This window comes from Papilio polytes, unplaced genomic scaffold (genome assembly GCF_000836215.1).
Source record: "Papilio polytes unplaced genomic scaffold, Ppol_1.0 DF824080.1, whole genome shotgun sequence".
Classification (NCBI taxonomy): Eukaryota; Metazoa; Arthropoda; class Insecta; order Lepidoptera; family Papilionidae; genus Papilio; species Papilio polytes.
The window spans coordinates 1,219,089-1,240,669 of record NW_013525124.1 but is presented as its reverse complement, the minus strand read 5'-3'; the positions used below and the strand labels follow the sequence as shown (position 1 = coordinate 1,240,669).

The window sequence follows — 21,581 nt, the reverse complement described above, 5'->3', positions numbered from 1 at the left end:
TTATGCCGTAACACACATAAAAAAAAATAAAAAAAAAAAAAAATAAATAAATATACCGACGAATTGAATACCTCCTTCTTTTGGGAAGTCGGTCAAAAATATTAAAAAGTATAGCCTATGTTACTCGCTGATAACCTACATTTTTATTGGTGTAAGAATTTTTTAAATCGGCCCCGTAGTTATTGAGTTATTTTATTACAATCAAAGTTTTCTTCTTCATAATATTAGTATGATGAGAAAAATGCATTCCTATTGAATGTAAAAGAATTTATAACAAGCAATATAGATCTAGTTACGAGATTCTTTTTCGCTAAACAGGTATTCAATAGAGACGCGCTGTGGTAATAATACACAGCATTTTATAACTAATATAGTAAAACAAATTCTACATCTGCAAAGAGGTCGTCTTATGTTGTGGTAAAACTAACAAAGGAATTATTAGAGAGTCGTTTTGAAATGTCGCCCAGAATTTGGTCATGATCCTTTGCTTGAACACATATTAGTTGAGAACTTCTAGGAACATGCATTTGTACGAGGCAGGAAGTTACGTCAAAACCCCGCAGCAATGGAATGCGTTAGGTTATCGTAGGTGGAATATTGACTGAACAATGTTGAAGTTATTCCTATTATCGTACTGTAAATAAACATTTATAATAGTTTTATTTATTTGTGAACACGTCAACTATTGTATAGAAATAGAAAAATGTTAAGAAATGCATGAATGTCGTCGATCAAACTGAAATTATATTAACTATTCAACTAAACAAATATAAAATATGTTTATTCTCGGATCTCCTTTATAGTTACATGGTAAATAATTTATACCATCTGTTTTATGATAGCTGCAGTAAAAGGCGACATCGAAATAACAATTTACATTCATAGCTTATTTTATGATAGACAAGCGTTATGTTTTGTAAAATATAGCTTTTTAACTCATATTTTCTTCTCGTTTCTTGTGTATTTGATATAAATAAAACTATTTTATCGAGAAATAGCTAGTTTTTAAAATGATTAAAATGTTTAATTGGTTTTACAAAATATGATAATTAAAAGGAAAATTTTAAAATCAACTTCATCAGTTTTAGTTTTTCAATTTATTTCCTTAATATTCCGTCAATATATTTAAACTTTTGTATGAAACTAAACGATTGTTCAATTTTTATTCAATAAGAGTTGTTTATTTATATTTACCTTTATATTTCCAAGTAGCCGTTCCTGTGCGGTTTTATCCGCATGAAATAATGAATTTTTTATTTTAGTGTTTACATTTGTCAAATTATCAATTACAAAAGTCAAAATGACATGACATGATGACAACCTCGCTTCCTTGATGTTGGCAGCAACTTATGGTTTCTTTCCCACATTAGGGTTTTTATCAAAAATATTTACCCCCTAATTTTAATGGCGCTAAAATATATAGCCTAAAGCGTGACGCACGTGTAGGGCTTTTTACTAAAAAAAGAATTATTCAATAATATGCTGAAATTGCTGACATCTTAGGCAACAATGTGTGTGTTTACGTTTTATTATAATAGTATAGATAGATATAGATATTTGGTTGTTTACATGGTACTAAAACTATTGAGTTCTGTTTGTGACGTATGCAAATAAAGCAATGCGGACTATACGTAGCGCCAATCAATACGCTTTCAATCACCGATGTGTACACTACGAACTCCGCTATAACGACCTAAGGAGATAGCGATTTACGAAATAAGGGTACGTGTACACTGAGAAAAGGATATTTCAAATGTGCGATTTTTTTTCGGTACTAATTTGACTCACTACAAATTAAACCATTCTAATAGTCGGTATCCCACCTACGTTTAACCATTCGTTAGAGTTTTTGGTTGGATGACTTCATAAAATGCGCTTCCGAATTATGTAAGTTAAGTTTTACTCCTATGTAACATTGGTAAAATATCATAAGTGGAAACTTCAGAAACCAAGCATAACTCGATGAAACTCCACCGTTTAGGTATAACTTAAACATCGTACCCGCAATAAATTTTTCTCTTGTCTGTCGATTGACAAATTAGTTTATAACAAATTGACAATTATGTTAGTCTTTTAAACAATTATGTATTCTATGGTGTATTAACTACTCCATTCTTGAATTCACGTCTTCATTAAGAAAGTTTATGAGATAAACTTTCGTACGTTGTCGGCTCCAGTGGCAGCGCACCTTAAGGTGGGCTCGCAAGCAAAGTTACTCTTGCTCTCGTCTATCTACTCCACGTTAACTTTTAATTAACGCTGACTTCGTGAAACTTGATATATTGTTAGTATCGGACATCTTATTCAAACTATTTCATTAACAAAGACAGGTAACTTTATCTTTGTTGAGTGCAAAATACAACCTCTTTGACTGACAAGCAGTATTTATACAGCCAAAGAGGCTGATGTATTGAACTATAAGGGATCCCTCTCAGTGCTGTACGTTGTTAAGACCGATGTATCCTAAACTTTAGCTCTACCTTTCCGTTTGCTTGGTTCGGTTTGCAGGGAGCTCGTTATAACATTGAATACATGGTCACACTGGAAAACAGTATCTAGGATCAAATCATTTCACTTGAATAAACTAAATCTTATTATCTTGTACTTCTTAAACTTACACCTGATATCTTTACTATTGCTTTATATCTTATCCATTATGTATGTACTTATGGCCCGCTTAATCCCTTAACATTGCTGACTCTGCCATAAAACAGAACAATAAAAAGTAAAAATCCTAACCTTATACATTTGCAACAATACAACAAGATATAAAACACGAACATAGACATTAATCCTAAACACAAATCAAATAATATTACATCATAAAATATTCTCAACATCAAATTAAAACACTAACCTAAAACACAAATATCAAATCTAACCAACATAACCAAAATCATAACTATTGTCAACACACAAAAATTCAGAAAATAAAATATCACTAAAAATAAACCCACATTCTTTTAAAATAAACCAATTCACTTTTTAAATTTTCACAAAACGGCGCGTACACGCGGATGACGTCATCAGAGCGCGCCCGACACGACGCGCTGCCCTTTGTGGCGTCATCGCGCTCACGCCCTGCTCGAGGCTGCTGCGCTGGCCGTTGTAGCAGTCTTCTTCTTAAATATATGTGCTCCTAACGCCCAACTCCTATGGCGTTAGTTTTTGCACCTTGTGAACTTTTTGGCTGCCGGCTGCCGGCTCTCGGTTTAGTTGCTCTTGGTATTTCACTTATCCGGCTCGAAGGACCATGTTTAACTTGTTACCGACAGCGCGGCACCCAAAAATACAAAAGACTTATTATCAACCAAACATGTCTATATTTAAAACTTATTTACACTAAAAAATATACAAACTTAAAACTCTCTTGATTACATCTTGACTTCTTCCTATATATCTATTCTTTTATAAACGATTATTGCCTTGGTGGCCAGTATGCAACCTCTTTGGCTGTATAAATACTGCTTGTCAGCCAAAGAGGTTGTATTTTGCACTCAACAATCTTACTTCAACTTCTTTGAATATAAGAAGTCAATGTTGAATATTTTATTCTGTTACGAATGCTTCGAATTTAATTATTTGATTCGAGATCATCTCATTCTTTGTAAATGAGTTGTAAAGTAACTTGTGCCGATTCGAATTGGAAATGTCATATTTTATTTCACAAAAAAATAAATGGTTGCGGGAATCTTCGAAGAAAAAGAAATTACGGTTTAAGGCAATATTTATCAATTATATTTGAAGTGTTTTATAAAACTTTTTAACAAGAAAAGTTAAAAAAACGATATCAGCATAATAAAGAAAAAGTTTATCGTCGCGTTTATTGTTTTTATTGTGATCTTAAATTATCGTATTTAGAGTATTATTTAAAGTTTAAAAAAATATTAGTGTTTTAAATAAAGAATTATAAATTCTAATAATAATACGACCGAATTCCGAAACGATTATCAAACAGTAGTCTGCGTAAGCTCCGCTTACTTTCTGACAGATGGCAACATATTAAAGGATTTACATATGGATGTTATTTGTACTATAAATAAATATTGTTAATCATTTCAAAAATTAAGATATCTAATTGTTTAATAATGGTGACAAAACGTTCAAATTAATTTTATTAAAATGTATAGTTTATGTTAATTTATATTTTCCAATACCTACTTAAACCTCGGATAGAAAATTAATAACCCGGTTTAAAAGCTTAAGGGCCTATGAAGAGGTCTTTGGCTTTGCGGGGATATTATATTAAGCCCCCGCTGCCTCTATCGGCTTTTTACACGTCATCAATTTTACCTCAAAGCACCCTCCATCTTCCTTAAAATGGAAATTTGACAAGCCAGTATCGTTGACTAAGTATTTTACAAAAGTAGATTTTGTTTTCATTTTGATAAATCATTTTTAAGCAAATTTATCTGTCTTTTATTTTTTATTTGAACATCTAAAATTACCATGGGAATTATCAACTAGGATGCTTCACTTGTGCTGTAGACTAAAATTTAAGTATCTATATCAAATATAAATTCATGAGATCCTAGTACTCTTAACCGACTGGTGGATATCATTGTTATGATAAGTCATATAAAAATATTGTACGATCTCTTTTTAACAAAGCCTTTTAAATCATTGAGATTATAACAAATTACACGGCAATATGTAAAATGGTAACGTAATCTATTTGATCAGGGCATTAACAGCACATTTATCACATACGAGAGTGATTTATGACCAATAGATAGGCGTACAAATTACGAGAATTTTAATCGTCGGTGGCTCAGGGGTTTAAGCACTAGACTTGAAATCTACAGGTCTTGGGTTGGAATCCCGCCATGTAACAATGTGATTTTCATATGTGCATAATTTACCCTACCTTCTTACGGTGAAGGAAAACATCGTGATGCAACCTATCATGTGTGAAGTCAACCAACCCTCACATGGCCAGCGTGGTTGACTATGCCCTAGTCACCCTAACTTAGGGTAGGCTACGAGCCCCTCGGTGGGGAAGTATATTGAGCTGGTGATGATGATGATGATGATGATGATGATGATGATGATGTTTTTATTACTCGCTTTGGTACTTTTAACATTGCTTGAATAAATGCTTTGCTTAATTTGTAATACAAGACACTATAAAAAATACAAGATGATATACTAGTTGAAGAAGTACTTTTGCATGCAAAAGGCCTAGTTTTATTCCTGTGGGAATGGGAAGATGAGTTGGCGGAGAATGTGACGTCTTTCGATTCGGGGAAAATATCTTCTTTCTGTGTCCCTCTGTTGATTAAAATGTTAACATGATTTGTTCAATTGAAATTGTTAAAAGGTAACCAACGCAACTGTAAATGAAAATTCAACTCATATTATAAAAATCGTATAGTTCTAATTACATCTCTCTCATTTTACTTCTTTTGTGAAATATTTTCTATCACATACTAACTTATAAATTTCACTTACGCTGTTTTGTTTTATACGATCCAAGACGTGATAGATCACGATTCAATTCAATCTCAAACCAATGTCATTGTAGAAGAAAAAAAAAAAAACAAATTTTCTGCTGGCAAATCTACTACTTTCCCACAGAACAACCCTTTGACACTTCTTGAGGTTATTTCAAAATCTTCTCCACTCGTATTCCACTGACGGCGTTTCTTTTGAGCTTTTATTGTGTTATTAATTTTTACTCTCTCAGGATTTAAGTGTTTCAAAGAGTTTTTCTGTGTATCGCATTTACGAGTATAAATTTAGTTGGCATCGTCATTAATAGATGCAGATATGTTTAGAAAGACTGGAATCCGTATTTCTTCACAGAAAATACAATTTTAAATATTTAACATCTACGTCCAATAGCATACAATTCCACTATACCCTCTTCAACAATACACACAAAGAGTTTACCGAACGTGTATGTGCTAAGCCTTTCTTGAGTTTTCTTTTGGAGAAAGATGGTCTGTCTTTTAAACTACTGTTCCATATTTAATGCAAATCGTTTTATTTACAGTATCTTCTTATATCAAGGTTAAAAGATTTATCATAAACCTAGGTTTCGCCCGCGACTCCGTTCGCGTGGAATTAAAAAAAAACAAAAGGGAGTAGCATATGTGCTCTTCCAGACTATCCTTTATGTCCATTCATGATCCAGTCAGCTGTTTAGTCTACAAACTCTAACAAACATCCATCCATCCATCCATCTAAACTTTCGTATTTATAATATTAGTAAGATTATTTTATCTGTGCTACAGAACACGAATCGAGATCAAAGCGAGCGTTAGGATTAATTAATTAATATCAACGCATCAGATAATGGAACGGGGTTTTAAGTCCCGCGGGCGTTTTCACACACAGTGATACATTTGGTTAAATATTTAGATACGAGATTGGTTTTAAACTAATTTACGCATAAAATAGTGATATGTAAACCAATAGAAGGATTTTCTTTTTCACTTATGAACTAAAAGCTTTCGCCCGCGACTCCGTCCGCTTGGTATTAAAAAAAATGTAAGTAGCCTATGTGTTACTCTATATGTTGTGTCCATACTCTGCTCTACATGTATGCCAAATTTCATCCAGATCCTTTGAGCCGTTTAGGCTACAAACTCTAACAAACATCCAAGATTAGATTTTCTTTATATTATTAATTAAAACATAGTAAAAGAATTTTTGTAATTCACTTTTTCACTGTTACTTATGGTGTTGTAACTAAGTTAATGTAGTATCATCGAAATGTTTTTAATTAAAGTTGATATAATCTTCAATAATATCATTCGTATATAAACTTGTAAAGGTAAACTACACTTTAATAACGTATATCTCAGGGTTGTAAATTAAAGGTGCTTATTCTTCATCCACGATCAACATTGCCCAAATTAATTTCGCCTTCACGAGCGGCATAACCTCGACATTGTAAAAATTTGGTAACATTGTAAATATTTCTATCTATTAAAGGCAAAAATTATAATCATACGATAAACATATTGTTATAATTTCAATTCGTTTTCATAACGACTAGCTGTTCCAGTGCGCCTTCATCCGCATGAAATATCAAAATTCAAATGCACAAACAACAATTGCTTCCTTGATGTTGGCAGCTTGTAGTCCCTTTCGAATGTAAAGTTTTTTTTCAATTTATTTACCCCATAAGTTTAATCGCGTGAAAATATATAGCCTAAAGCGTTTCGTAAGTGTAGAGATTTTTATTTATGAAAGAATTTTTCAAAAATATGCCATGATTGCTGACATCTTACGCTACAAAGTAGTGTGTGTTTACGCTTTATTATATTAATATAGATTAGATTTTTTGTATATCATGTTTTAAGTACACATTAAGAAAGTTATCTGTATTCATGGCTCCTTTAATATGGGAAAACCTAAGGAGAGAAGGATAAGCAGAATACAGACTATAAATAAAACAAAATATAAATTATTTGTAATATCGAGTTTTTAAATAAATAAATAATCCAATAAAAATGACCTCAATTGTAATGCTAATATATAAAGAGACAAAAAGTAATTCTCATATATATGTCTTCGCTTTATATGCTTTTTTTCTGTTGTACATTTTTTGATAAAACAAAAATCCAGCCATTAGCGTCACGTGACGTCAGGTGTTTTAAATAACCCCACAAAAGCGTCGAGTGGTACTGCGACGGACATTTAGTGTACAGTCGCGTACTAACGCGTGAAAAACAATGACCGTCCAATATACGATGTATTTTTGAAATCACCGAACCAGAAATAAACTAATTCATAACACCTGAAATAAATACTTTTGATTTGCAATATACAAGACTTGTATTCTACAAATCTACCATATGGTTATAAAAGAATTGAAAAATCATGATCTCAAATCAATTTGTAAATAATGATAAAATTTCGTCGTACGTAATGTTGAAAAATCACTATATCACACACTAGCTGTTGCTCGCGACTTCGGCCACGTGAAAAATTAAAAAAAAATATTTCCATTGTTATACACAGATAAATTACCCTTTTTAACGGTGAAAGAATTTTTAAAATCGGCCCAGTAGTTTTTGAGTTATAACAATACATACAAAAATACAAATCTTTACTCTTTATGATATTACAACATACATTTCCTATTTAAAATCAAACTAATATTATAAATGCGAAAGTTTAGATGGGTGGATGGATGTTTCTTACAGTTTGTAGGTTAACGGCTGATTTCGATGAAATTTGGTATAGATATAGAGAATAGCCTAGACGAACACATATGCTACTCACTTTTATTTTTTCTTTAATTCCACGCGGACGTAGTCGCGGATGAAAGCTAGTAATTTGATAAAATTGTACTACGCTTAAATTGGCAGGAAGTTTCAAACAAGACGATTTTTTGCTCTATTTATTTACAATTAATAACTTTGTAAAATGTAAATTAGTACGGCGGAGGAATAATAAAATGGCTGTGTTATTTTCTAGTAAATGTATTTTTTAATGTAATTATACTACACAATGAAATACAAAGGATGTCGCTCGATGGAAAATTTAATTTAAACTACAAATTAGCCTGGGTTCTGTTTACTTGGTTATATATTATTTTCTTAGTTGGAGCACTACAACTTGATTAATTTAAATCACTTACATTTTGTTGAAATTCGTACTTATGTACATAATTATGAAACTACTAGCTGTTCCCGTGCGACTTCATCCGCATAAAATTATGAATATTTTATTTTATTGTTTACATGTGTCAAATTATCAATTGAAAATGTCAAAATGACATGACGATGACAAACCATGGCAACCTTGCTTCTTGATGTTGGCAGCAACTTACGGTCTCTTTCCCACATTAGGGTTTTTATCCAAAATATTTACCCCCTGAGTTTAATGGCGTGAAAATATTTAGCCTAAAGCGTAACGTTAGTGTAGGGCTTTTTATTAAAAAAAGAATTATTCAAAAATATGTTGTAATTGCTGACATCTTAGGCAACAAAGAAGTGTGTGTTTACGCTTTATTATAATAGTATAGATTAACATTAAAAAAAATCAATCGTCTTCTAAAAGCATGAGGAGTGTCAGGTTTGAGAAAAAAATACATCACTTGACCTAAATAACGAACGTAATGAAGTTAAAGAATTTACTTAATCTTACTAACAAGTTACTGTATTCCCCAGGTCTCACAGCGCAGTCCGAAAGTAAGCTACACATTTTAAGCATGTTTTGAATAGCCTTACAAAGTACACAGACTATAGACATAATAAACATTCACTTAGAACCTTATTTACAATATAGTAGGAGACCCCTTTTAGTTTAGTACAGAAGTATTTTTAATACACTTAGTAGCATATCGATACGGTGTGTTTATCAAGTCAACCCATCGTTGTCCCAGTTTGTACGATATTGATGGTAAATCTTAACACATGTGCTATCGTTTGCAACTAAGTATATATCTTCTTAGACATTTACTACGGACTGACTAATTTCCTTTACAATTCATCACACATAGCATGACGTAGATATAAACGATAGAATAAAATTCTTCATCTCTCGAAAATCCTAGAAATTACTTCCAATACACGTATGGTTTTTTCTAATTATATGTAGTTTTCATACACAGTATAATGCTATCAACAATTAAAAATTAAATTAGAATCTTGAAATGTCCTTTAACTTTGTGTAGTACATTTTAGTCGTAAGATCTAAGCAAAGAAGCTATTCTGTCAGATTGCATCAGACAATTTTTAGAGTTTTAAATTAATATCTTAGTTTGGGTATCGATTGAATGAAATAAGAAATTAGATAGAAGATTACAATAAATTAAAGGTAAGTATATTTTTTACAACATTCTAAAATTACTATTACAACAGCTAGTAGATGTTTCATATTAAAATCACATAGATGTATTAGAAAATAACGCGATAAATATAAAAGAATTTTGTAAAACTCGCATAACATCTATTTAAAAAAATAGACTCGAAAACAAAAACATGTCGAGAGCAGTTGTTACAAAAAATATTCAACATGTCAGCACTGCAAACAAAAACTTTAAATATTGTTATGTACCTAGGAAATATTTTAACTACATTATTTTTGTTGTTTTCACATATTTTCAAAATTAAGTTTAATTCAATTAAAATTTAAACACAACCTTGCTCTCATAAGCCACAGTAAATTAACACATCCTCCATTTATGGCGTTAAAACAAGTCGCCTAATTCATGGCTTCATTTCAAGCTTCGGGTCGAACCCTTTTTTCAAATTTACGACGCAATTAAACGCGTTCTCGTATAATTTTCCTAACAATTTTTACGACTGAAATGAACAGCAATGTTGTTTTTAGCTTATTACGTCTTTCCTAGAAAGATCCTTGGTATTGCGATTGTTACAAGTAAAGGGTAAGGTAACAAATAATAATTTTCAAAAAGTCCTTTACAAAAAATCGTTATCAATAGGTTTGCGATGCTTTATAATGCTGTTTTCTATAAATGAAAAGACCTGAAAGTACGATGACCAAAAAAACAAGAAGACAGAGAAGAAGAGAACCTTTATTTGTCTACATAAAATAGACATCTTTAATAGTGTTTAGAGACTTAAATTCTATTAACACTTATAAAGAGTGTAGAAAAGTCTATTTGCACGTGGAGTATTTTTTCCACATAGTTTTTTTTTTTTTCATTTATTTGGGTAAAAGAACAATAACACAAGAAAAAAAATATACAGTACAATACAAAAGTGTTGAGTAGATGTGCCATCCACAACTTTACCACATAGTAACTATAATAATAAAATAAATCTATAAATAGGCTAAACATTCGAGTGGTACTTAATGATATATTAATATTATTGATAATTCAAAGTTTTAATAATCTCTATTTTAGGGTTATTTTTATTTATTTTTTTTTAAGGTTATTTTTATTTTTATTTTGGCAGAAGAACTGGAATCACTAACTCTTGGCACAATAATACCTCATTGACATTAAAACTGTTGCAATAAACCGGTTCAATTCCCGAACCGAGAGCAACAACTGATCTTAACTTGAAACTTCAAATAACCTCTAATTTTATAAAAAGATTTGTATTTTTGTACTTTTTGTATGTATTGACTTAACTCAAAAACCACTGGGCCGATTTTATTCTTTCACCGTTAGAAAGGTAATTTATTTTTGAGAAACATAGGCTATATTTTTTATTACTTTTTTAATTGTCGCGGACGAAGTCTCGAGTAACAGCTAGTACGTTGTAATTCTTTACAATAAAAAAAAACAAAACACGATACTCATAACGAATATGTACCAATATCTTTTAATCAATAACTAGTCTTACTTTCTAAGAAAGGCAAATACAAATTTGAATAAAAATAGGATAATACCAAGCTAAAGCGCTGAAAGTTTCAATAGCTGTTACAAACTAGAAACGAACAAAAAACAGCTTTTCCAATAAGAGGCTTTTACTGTTTTGTTTTCCTTAAACACTACACTCGACTCTGTAGAACCTTCATAAACAGCATTATTTAACGTTTTCTCTCTAAAGAAAATTGTCGAGTTACTGACTTACTTAACTATAAAATAATATGTTTAATATTTCCATTACAGCCTTACTTTTTTAAGTTTAATAAATTTAATAAGATTTAATAAGAGGATGATAACGTTTTTAAGAGTGTTTCTGGAATGGTTGTCATGGTTACCTTACAAGAGCATGGGAAGATACTGTCTAATAATATAGCGTGCTTGAAATCATTCGCATTCTCAGTCTGAAATAGAATCAATTGTTAGCATTATTAACTGCCGTAACTATAGTCCCGTGTACAGTTGTTAATGAAAAGGGATCAATAATCATGTAACATAAAATAACTATATGAAACAAATACCAGAATATATAGACTATAATAAAATATTTAAACAAACATCATTTAAAGCTTGCGGCTTGAAATTGAGATAAAGGAATAGTTGAAACATCAATAAAACGGATATATTTTACAGGCGGAATTTTGAGGCTTTGTGAAAGTTCTTGTCAGAGCCATGCCAACGGACAATATAACGTAAAACACTTTTCCAGAAGGTTTTATAAAAACCTTTCAAAGTTAATGAAAAATAAAGTTTCTTTCTTATGGTTTTTTCTTTCCCTAAAAAATCTAACTAATATAAATTAAATTAAATGAAAAAACAAAACCGACTTCTAAATTAAAAGAAAAAAATTCTCAAAAAAACAACACACTATAAAGATCGAAATAATTCCTTGAATGTGTAAACCAAAATTGTAGTTGTTATGTCTTTTTTTACAATTATTATGATGTCGGTGTCAACTAGGGCCGGAGATATGACGTAACACGCATAAAAAATATACAGACGAATTAAGTACCTGCTTCTTTTGGGAAGTCGGTCAAAAAACAATAGAAAACTGCGTATTCCAAAATATTATTCGCGTCACGTAGAAACGGAATACATATACTGAATGATACCATTAAATTGCTCCTACTAATAATGAGTCCCTTAAAATGGTAAACTATTATATCTCTACGTGACGTTGAATTGTCCAAAGTCCCTATCATTGGTTGGGCTGATTCCAACAGCAGTTAGACGCACCTGGATAATCTCAGGTTTCTATTTGATTTGAATTTTGTACGTGTTTCAATTCAAACGATATTCCCAAAGAAATGTTTAGAATAGAATAAATAACGCTTAATATGAAAGAAACACTTCATAATATATGTATGAAACCGACTTTGCTAGGATGAACTATTAAAATAGTAATGCTTTTGTAATAAGTTCATAATTATAATATTCATAGTAATACTTTTTGTTCTTATGTACTTTTATCCAGACTCGTAGCGAATTCCCGAAACAGAAATGCTTTAATTGCTAGCAGGAGGCAGCGCGCATGGTCGAATGAACGTCAATATACACGTGAAATTGAAAATTTTCAAGCATTCTGCATCCGCCAGTTTCGGCCTCAATGTTTAACGGGTGTGAAAATCCAGGTATTTTGTAAAACTGGACAGAAATCTTATTATGTTTTAATTATGTTCATGCATTTCACTAAATTTAAAGTGGAATACATTTGTAGGCTTATTAAGTTATGTATATCTAGCTTTCGCCCGCGACTCCTTTTGCGTGGAATAAAAAAAAACAAAAGAAATAACCCTATGTTCTTCCAGATTTTATTCTACACCTATACGCAATTTCATCAAGATGCGTTTAGCCGTTTAGGTTACAAATTCTAACAAACATTCATCCATCCAAACATTCACATTTATAATATTAGTAGTTTGAGTTCAATAAAAATCACTCTCAGAGCTGTGACAAAACTGAAATAGTAATAAATAGAACGATTAATCAATTAAAGCATCTTGATCAATTTAAAAACTGTTTTTCATTTATTTCATAAAATAATTACATAAAAGTCCCCGACACATCAACTTGAATAGTCACTAGTGATCCACGTTTACAAATATGAATAAAAATGTGCGTGAAATTATAAAAATTTCTTATGTAAATAATAAAACAGTCCACTCTCTATAAAATCACTTACTCGAATAAAACTTTCCCCACACTCTTTTCTGTTTATCTTTAAAACTTCGTTCGCAAACTTTATTGTAAAGACGATATGGAAGAAATGATTTATTGATGTAAGTTATATTTTATTACTTGAAAAGTTCGGACTCTCAAGTTATTTTTTATTCCAAACTAAGAAATATTTTATCACCAATAAAAAAGTAACCAAAGTAATTTGCCAGCTTTACGTCATCGATGTAATAACATTTTCAAATATTTACCAAATCCTTTTAAATTAAGTAACATCAAACTTTTGTAAACAGATCTTATGGTAAAAGGCTTCTTGTAATGTATTCTATACATATAATAAATTGGACTGTCTGTTTGTAATATCAAAAGCAATAAAACAGATTTCGGAAGGAAGATGATTTTGCGTTGCTGATAATAAAAATCGCATTTAAAAATTTTTTATCTGTCTGTCTGTCCACAAGCCTAGTTTGTTCCGGGTAATCACCGAAACGGCTGGGCCGATTTCGATCGGACTTTCATTAAAGGGTAGCTTACATAGACGAGCATATTATAGGCTACTTTTTTATCCTAATATTTTGTGGACGAAGTTGTGGGCAACAGCTAGTTTATCATAAATTTTACAAGTAAGTTTATTTTATTCGTCGCATGGAACATTACTACACAACAGCAGTATATATTATTTTTATTGTATTTAGAACGGTTATTTGAGTTTTATTGCTGCAACTTACTGTTGCAATGGCAATAGAAATAAAGCAATAGCGACAAAAAAGAATTACGTTTGTAAAAAAACTAACCTTTTGGTGCGACTTCACTTGCGAGGAATTAACGCAGCTTTCGTATAATGTTTACAATAACTTAATATTTTTAGAGTTCATTACATACATACAAAAATGTAAATCTTTTCTTTATAACATTAGATCAGATTGAAAACGGCGATTTCATCTAACACTTTAGTAATTCGAGGAGAAATGTGTTCTTCTATTTTATATATAAAAAGTAACTAAATATCCACAGCATCAAAAACTACAAAAACTTGCCAATTATGACGAGCAGAGCGAAACGTACGGTTCAATAACTACCAATGTGCACGTAAAACTGTTAACGATTTTACGGGTTGCTTTTACACGCTATCTCTTTTTTGTTAATTTTTATATTGCAGACTTACAAAGGTTTAAATATATTTTTGAATGGCCACGAATACAATTAGGTTGTGTTAATCATACTTATGTTAAAAATGCGAAAGTGTAAATGGATGGACGTATGTATGTTAGAATTTACCGCTTAATCCTAAAGATGTAGAATAAAATCTGGAAGAACACGTAAGTTATTTGCTATTGTTTTTTTTTATTAATTACACGTGGGCGGATGAAATTAGTAAAGTAAACAAAAAACACATTAAAAAGTAATAAAGAATGCATGGCGATAAGCAATGAATTTATCTCTAAAGTGTTTTAGATCAATAAAGAATGTTTTTATTTTTTTTATTTTTACATTATTTATTTTTATCTCTGTCACAAAAATGAAATAGTCCATTTTATAAATACTAAGAGCAGGCGCATATCTTTGACTAAAATATGGCACAATTGTTGTGCGATTGTCGATTGTTTCGCAGCCCGTTTAACTTTTTATTTGCACAACTAAAAATCGAGTAACGTGCGCCTTCAAATAAGCTCAAAGCACGACTAAACAGTTGTGCGATAGTTTAGTCTTTTTACTACATTTCATTCTTATAAATTACATAATCCAATAATAAAAATGAGCAATCAGAAAAGATGGAACTTCAACTATCTAGGGTCCGAAAGACGGTATCTTGTTACTTAAACTCCGCAAGACTCTCGAGACCGGACCACAATTCATGTCCACAGATTAGAAAAAAACTTAGATTCGAGTTGTTATTCTTACTTTTTCCTTTTACCCTTTTGTTTTATAAAAATACAAAAACCTTTTTAAACTTAGTGATAATATTTTTTATTTTCTTAAAATTCAACTTTTAAATATAAAATTAAACAAAAATTCGTAAACCAAATAAAAGAAGTGGAGACTAAATGTACGCAGTAACTAGTAACACAAATAATAAATCTTTGCGTTTTTTCCAAATATTTGTCGGATTATTTATTTCCCCTTCGAGATACATATTTACGCTTCAACACACACCTGAGACCCACACAATAACTCAATAAAGCAATCCGATTACTTCCTTTGCTTTTAGGCTGAGACCATTTGACTAAACCATCGCACAGATGTGCGATTGTCGATTGTTTGGCAGTCCATGCACTGTTAAGTTGCATAACTAAAAATCGAGTAGTAAGCTCATAGGAATAATAGCGAGACTAAACAGTTGTGCGATAGTTCAGTTTCATGTGTGCGCACGCTATTAGAATTTTTACTTGGGTATGAATGGAGGATGCTGTTATTTATTTTTGTTTATGACATAAGATGGCAAGCGAGCAAGCGGCCACCTGAATCCGCCAAAATGGCGAAGCCACCACTGCCCGTAGACATCCGCAACTGCAGATGCGTTGCCTACCCTTATCCGACAGAGGAGAAGACGCACATAAAGAGAATATTTGCCCTTCCTATGCATCTCCTCCTCCGTCAAATCCACTTCCCCTTACCATCCTTTCCTCAAAAGAAAAGAGTGGTAAAGAGAAAGAGACTTAAATTAGGCCTCCGGCACCACACTCATCAGACGAAACACGGAATTGCTTCCATTTCACGCTTGTCTTTTGTGTGGTCGTGGTATTACACCGGGCGTGCCGGCCCTGCAGTGCTAAGATGTTAAAGCGGGCACTACCACTGTAAAACTATCACTGTTATGTTTTATTGCATCGATTTAAAAAAAAAACACTACGTTCAAACTAATTTAATGTAAACACCAGATTATTGGAGAATATAAAGGTGCTACTACACTGTAGTTAGTAACTACACTTAAGTTGAAATAAAAATAAATATTTTCACAAACTTACTGTATCATTACAGTACATAAAAACAAGACTTACGTATACTAAAATTAAAAACAATTCTTCCGATAAGGGAAAATTACGATATTTGCTATTATATTCCTAAACTGAATATTTTTACATTGTTGCTTGCGACTTCGTCCGCGTGAAATTAAAAAATAATAAATAAAATATACTCTATGTTAGTCCCATTACTATTCTAACGGTAAAAGAATTTTTAAAATCGGCCTATTTTTTTCTGAGTTATTTCAATACATATAAAAATAAAAATCTTTCCTCTTTATAATATTAGTATATATATACTCGTAGACAGTGAAAATTATGTAAACCTAATATGACATTTAAATAACTATAAGATTATTAAAAAAAACAATGCGAATTACCGTTTAATTTAATATATTCATAGTTTTATTCACGAAATTAATGTAAACAAACCCTAATACCAAGCTCAGGGTACGAGGTCGCTGCTGATCCTATTAAGCATGTTATTCCGCGGTTAAATTCCATTTCATGTAATGCAGTTACAGTTTGCTGTTGCTATTTGTTAACTGCGTTAACTCATGTCATAAGTTCAAGGATAGTTGATATTCATAAAAAAATATAAAACATAAGATATTTTTAGTAAAAGTAAATTTATCAAACGTCTATCATAGCAATAAAATATGCTAGGCATTTATATTCCAAATTAGTTAATAGAAAAATAACAAAGTAACAACCTTAAAAACGCAAGCAAATGGAAATAATCAAAAGTAATATATAAACAAACGCAACATTTTTATACTATTTTATTCTTCTTCTAATTTCCATTTGAATTAAAAATCTTATTCGAAGTATTAAACAGCCCATTGCCAGCCAAAATATGAATTTTAATTATATATTTAGAATATACAGTGGTAATGCCCGCTTTAACATCTTAGCACGAATGGGCCGTCACGCCCGGTGTAATAATACCACGGCCACACAGACGACAGGCGTGAAATGGAAGCAATTCCGTGTTTCGTTTGACGAGTGTGGTGCCGGAGGCCTACTTTAAGTCCCTTTCTCTTTACCCCTCTGTTTTTATAAAGAGAGTATCGGAAGAGGAAGTGGATTTGACGGTGGAGCTGATGCATAGGAAGGGGAAGTGTCCTCTTTTTGTGCGTCTTCTCCTCCTTCGGATAAGGATAGGCAACGCATCTGCAATTGCATCGGCGGATTCAGGTGGCCGGTTGCTCGTTTGCCGCCATATGTTATAAAAAAAATCTGATTATGCAGTTAAGATCCAAGAGCGGGGACACATCTTAGTCTAAACTATTGCACAAGCGTTATGCGATTGTCGATTGTTTCGCAGCCAATTCAACTGTTTAGTTGCATAACTAAAATCGAGTAGTGTAAGTTATAGGAATCAAAGCGAGACTAAACAGTTATACTATAGTTTAGTCGAAGCTATGCGCGGTCTAAAACTGACGTAATAATATATTCAAATAAAAAAATTAAGGATATATTTTCTTGTGACAGCTGAGTAACAACCGAAGCGCCTTTTACTATGAAGATAGTGTATCCTGACGCCATTTGACAAGTCACGCGATCGCGTGTGCTGCCACGTTGATTTAGCCCTTGACATTGTGTTTTGGAGAGGATTGATGCCCTCTACTCCATACGCATTTTATATCACATAATTAAGATAAAAGAAACTATTACATCTTTAACCTATGTATTTACATAAATTGATTTCAAAATTACTCTGCAGGCATCTGAAATCATTTAAGGCTCGTATATAAGTAAAATAATCATAATTAACAATTACTATCGCCTAATAGACGTATTCTCTGGCGCTTTATCCTCTCTAGTGCCCTTGAGCCAGAACATACCATCGCAGGACAGGCGACGTAAGAGCTCGGCTGTATGCCAATAGATAGTTAATATTATAATAAACTGCGCAACCTGATTTATTCTAAGAAACCAAACCTACTGCCAATCTTTTTGTTAAATGTATACCAAAAATCATTTATTTTTCGCATCTATTTTTTATGACAATTACTTTTGTGTAACATCATTCGACTATTGTATCTAATTATATTATTGCAAAAAACATTAAAAATATAAATCACTAGTTTATGCCCGCAACTTCGTCCGCGTGGAATTAAGAAGTAGCCTATGTGTGCTTCCAGACTATGGTCTACATCTATGCAAAATTTTATTCAGATCCGTTTAGCCGTTAAGGCTACAAACTCTAACAAACACTTTTATATTTTCGCATCGATAATATTAAAAAAGTATCATTTGTTTAATAATCATTTTCCTTCTTATCCTGTTATCGTAGGGTCGGCGCATCACATTTTTTTCTTTCAAATAACTCTTGTTAACATAAAACAATAATAAAACAAGCATAAAATCGTTCATCCTAATAAGCATTTTGATAGTAAATGGCTTACCTTGTGAGATACTTTCAATTTGGGAAACGATAAAAGCAATATGGTCTTTGTCGAATACAATAGCTCACTTAAGTCTTTTTGAGATTTTATTTTACGACAGGATATGAGTAGCAATATCCAATCTTTTTCTAATCTTTATCAGCTAATATTATCCTTAACATAAAATTCAAATGGAGACATTTAAAATCTGCACAACCAACGGACAGTTTTATACCTTCCTCATCATCATCCACTTGGCCTTATCCCTTACGGAGGGTCGGCACAGTATGTGCTGCTCTTCCATCCACTCCACATCCACTCATTTCTTAAGCATATCCTGTTTCACACAATCCATCCATACTTTCTTAGGTCTACCTTATATACATACCTTCCTCGTTAGCACAGAAGCAATTAAATCGGATTTAAAATTTATGAAAGCTAAGGTAAAATTAATAAGACCTTGAGACATTTCCGTCGACGAGTAAGATTGCGGACTTAAAATTTTCTAACTGAAATAAAATGACAGAGCTGTATTTGGCATTTCAGGTGAACTTAATATCTTAGTAAAATTTTTCTCTTCTATATTTTTTATCTATATTACATACGTATACGTTTTTATTGATTTGTTTGTATTTGCAGGTAATTTATGAACATCATATAGTTATTTTGACTATATCATATAGTTAGTTTAGTCCAATAGCGTTTATATTTAGAAATTTTTAGAAACCCGATATTTGACTCAATTTTAATCTTCTTACTAATAATATAAAGGCGAAAGTTTAGATGGATGAATGTTTGTTAGAGTTTGTAGCCTAAACGGCTGGACGTATCTCAGTGAAATTTGGTATAGATGTAGATGATAATCTGGAAGAACACATAGGTTACTCACTTTTCTTTCTTTCAATTCCACGCGGATGTAGTCGCGAGGTAAGGCTAAAGATGGATGTTTGTTAGAGTTTGTAGCCTAAACTGCTGAACAGATCGCGAATAAAATTGGCATAAATGTAGATAGATAGATGGAGTCGCTATTACTTTAATAGTCCTGTTTTACATTTATATTAGATCAAAGCTTACTACAGTATACAAATAGTTTTAATGTCTTATACATTGTATATGGACAATGCATGAGCAAGCCTATGACAATAAAATACAGAAACGTACACGCGATCGCGTGTTCCGTGCAACTGATCTCACTTTGACATTGTTCTAAGTCAATACACAGTCTGTACCAACGACACTAAAGCTGTAAATATTACTATGTTACATGTAAATGACATATTATTAGTATTACATTTCACCCAAAATCACAACACAATTTTACATATTTTTTTATCCTCAAAAAAATGTTTGTTGAAAGTGTCGTTTTTGTTACAGGCTGCAACGCAGTGATAACGATAAATATGCAAGTAATAAAATTCAGAACAGCGCAGGCGGCTTAATATTATAGTCATATACAAATGGTTTACATTTTAATGTTATTTATTGACATCTCGACAAACACAATGAACTGCATTTTACCTATACTATCTATACTAATATTATAAAGAGGAAAGATTTGTATTTTTGTATGTATTGATATAACTCAAAAACTACTGGACCGATTTTAAAAATTCTTTCACCGTTAGAAGTGTAATTTTTCTGCGAGTAACATAGGCTATGTTTCTTATTTTTTATAATTTCACGCCGGCGAAGTCGCGATCAACAGCTAATATATAATATGATTACGTATTTTTGCCGACACTTTTTATCAAGTTACAAAAACTATCATCCAAAAACGTCTATGCACTTATATGTCTAAAAGTATAACTATGTATAGTGCTTAAGGTTTTTTTTTAAATAATAGTAGACTTTTGCTAATTTACTAATATTTCCTTTAACTATTCCAACTAAGCTCTAGGCTTGTGCTAGGATATGGTTCACAACAATAGTCGAATGGCGGGATTCGAACCCTCGACCCCGAGAGCGGTAGTCCATACCGCAAACCATTAGGCCATTGGCACCAATATTCTATAAATTTTAAGTGCAAAACAATTTTATTCTATTCATATAAATGCTCTAATAATCGTACATTTAATGTAAAGCGAATTTTAATACAAGTTAACTACGATACAATGATAATAAGTTATTCTTATTTCAATAACTATATATTGTTTACTTCTGACTACAGTGAAACTCGACTCGTATTTTCAATAAAACAAATAAAAGCCATATTTGTATTTCATCAACAGTAACGTCCCTCGAGGATCAGAGATTTTAACCAGTCGTTGGATTTCATTATTACTTGTTTACAAATGTTCTAGTATTGTTCACAAATAGAATGAATTCTGAAAAATATAAAAATTGGAGACGAAATAAATCATATTATCATCTTACTAATATTATAAAAGTGAAAGTTTAGATGGATGAATGGATGTTTGTTAGAGTTTGTAGCCTAAACGGCTGAACGAATTTGGCATCGATTTGAAGCACAGTTTGGAAGAACACATAGGCTACTATAGTATCTACTAGTATCATTATTTTCTCGTTAGTTGTGCTCGTATGAATTAAAAAAAAACATATCTTCAGAATATCTTTACACGATTTTGTTAATATCTTGTCTGCTTAACCGTACATTTACATTTCAATGTTGTTTCTTTTGTCACACCATACAGGAATTATTGGATACTTCTCTTTTGTTTTTTTTTTCTCGTTTGTGTCATGCTAATTCCATTATCTAAAAGGCCATGCTCTGCACGTAGCACACATTTAGGATACGTG

The 21,581-nt window shown here is 31.7% G+C and overlaps 1 protein-coding gene across 1 annotated transcript in view; it reads left to right on the top strand.

The window, feature by feature from the left end:
- The window catches only part of LOC106099977 (Kv channel-interacting protein 4-like), a gene marked incomplete at its 5' end in the record, with an annotated part of 84,122 nt that overhangs the window by 10,521 nt on the left and 52,020 nt on the right, over nucleotides 1-21,581 (top strand). The window contains one exon of the mRNA XM_013278675.1: nucleotides 9,126-9,146. Within this exon, the coding sequence (XP_013134129.1) occupies nucleotides 9,126-9,146 (21 nt within the window). The remainder of the gene's footprint in view (nucleotides 1-9,125; nucleotides 9,147-21,581) is intronic.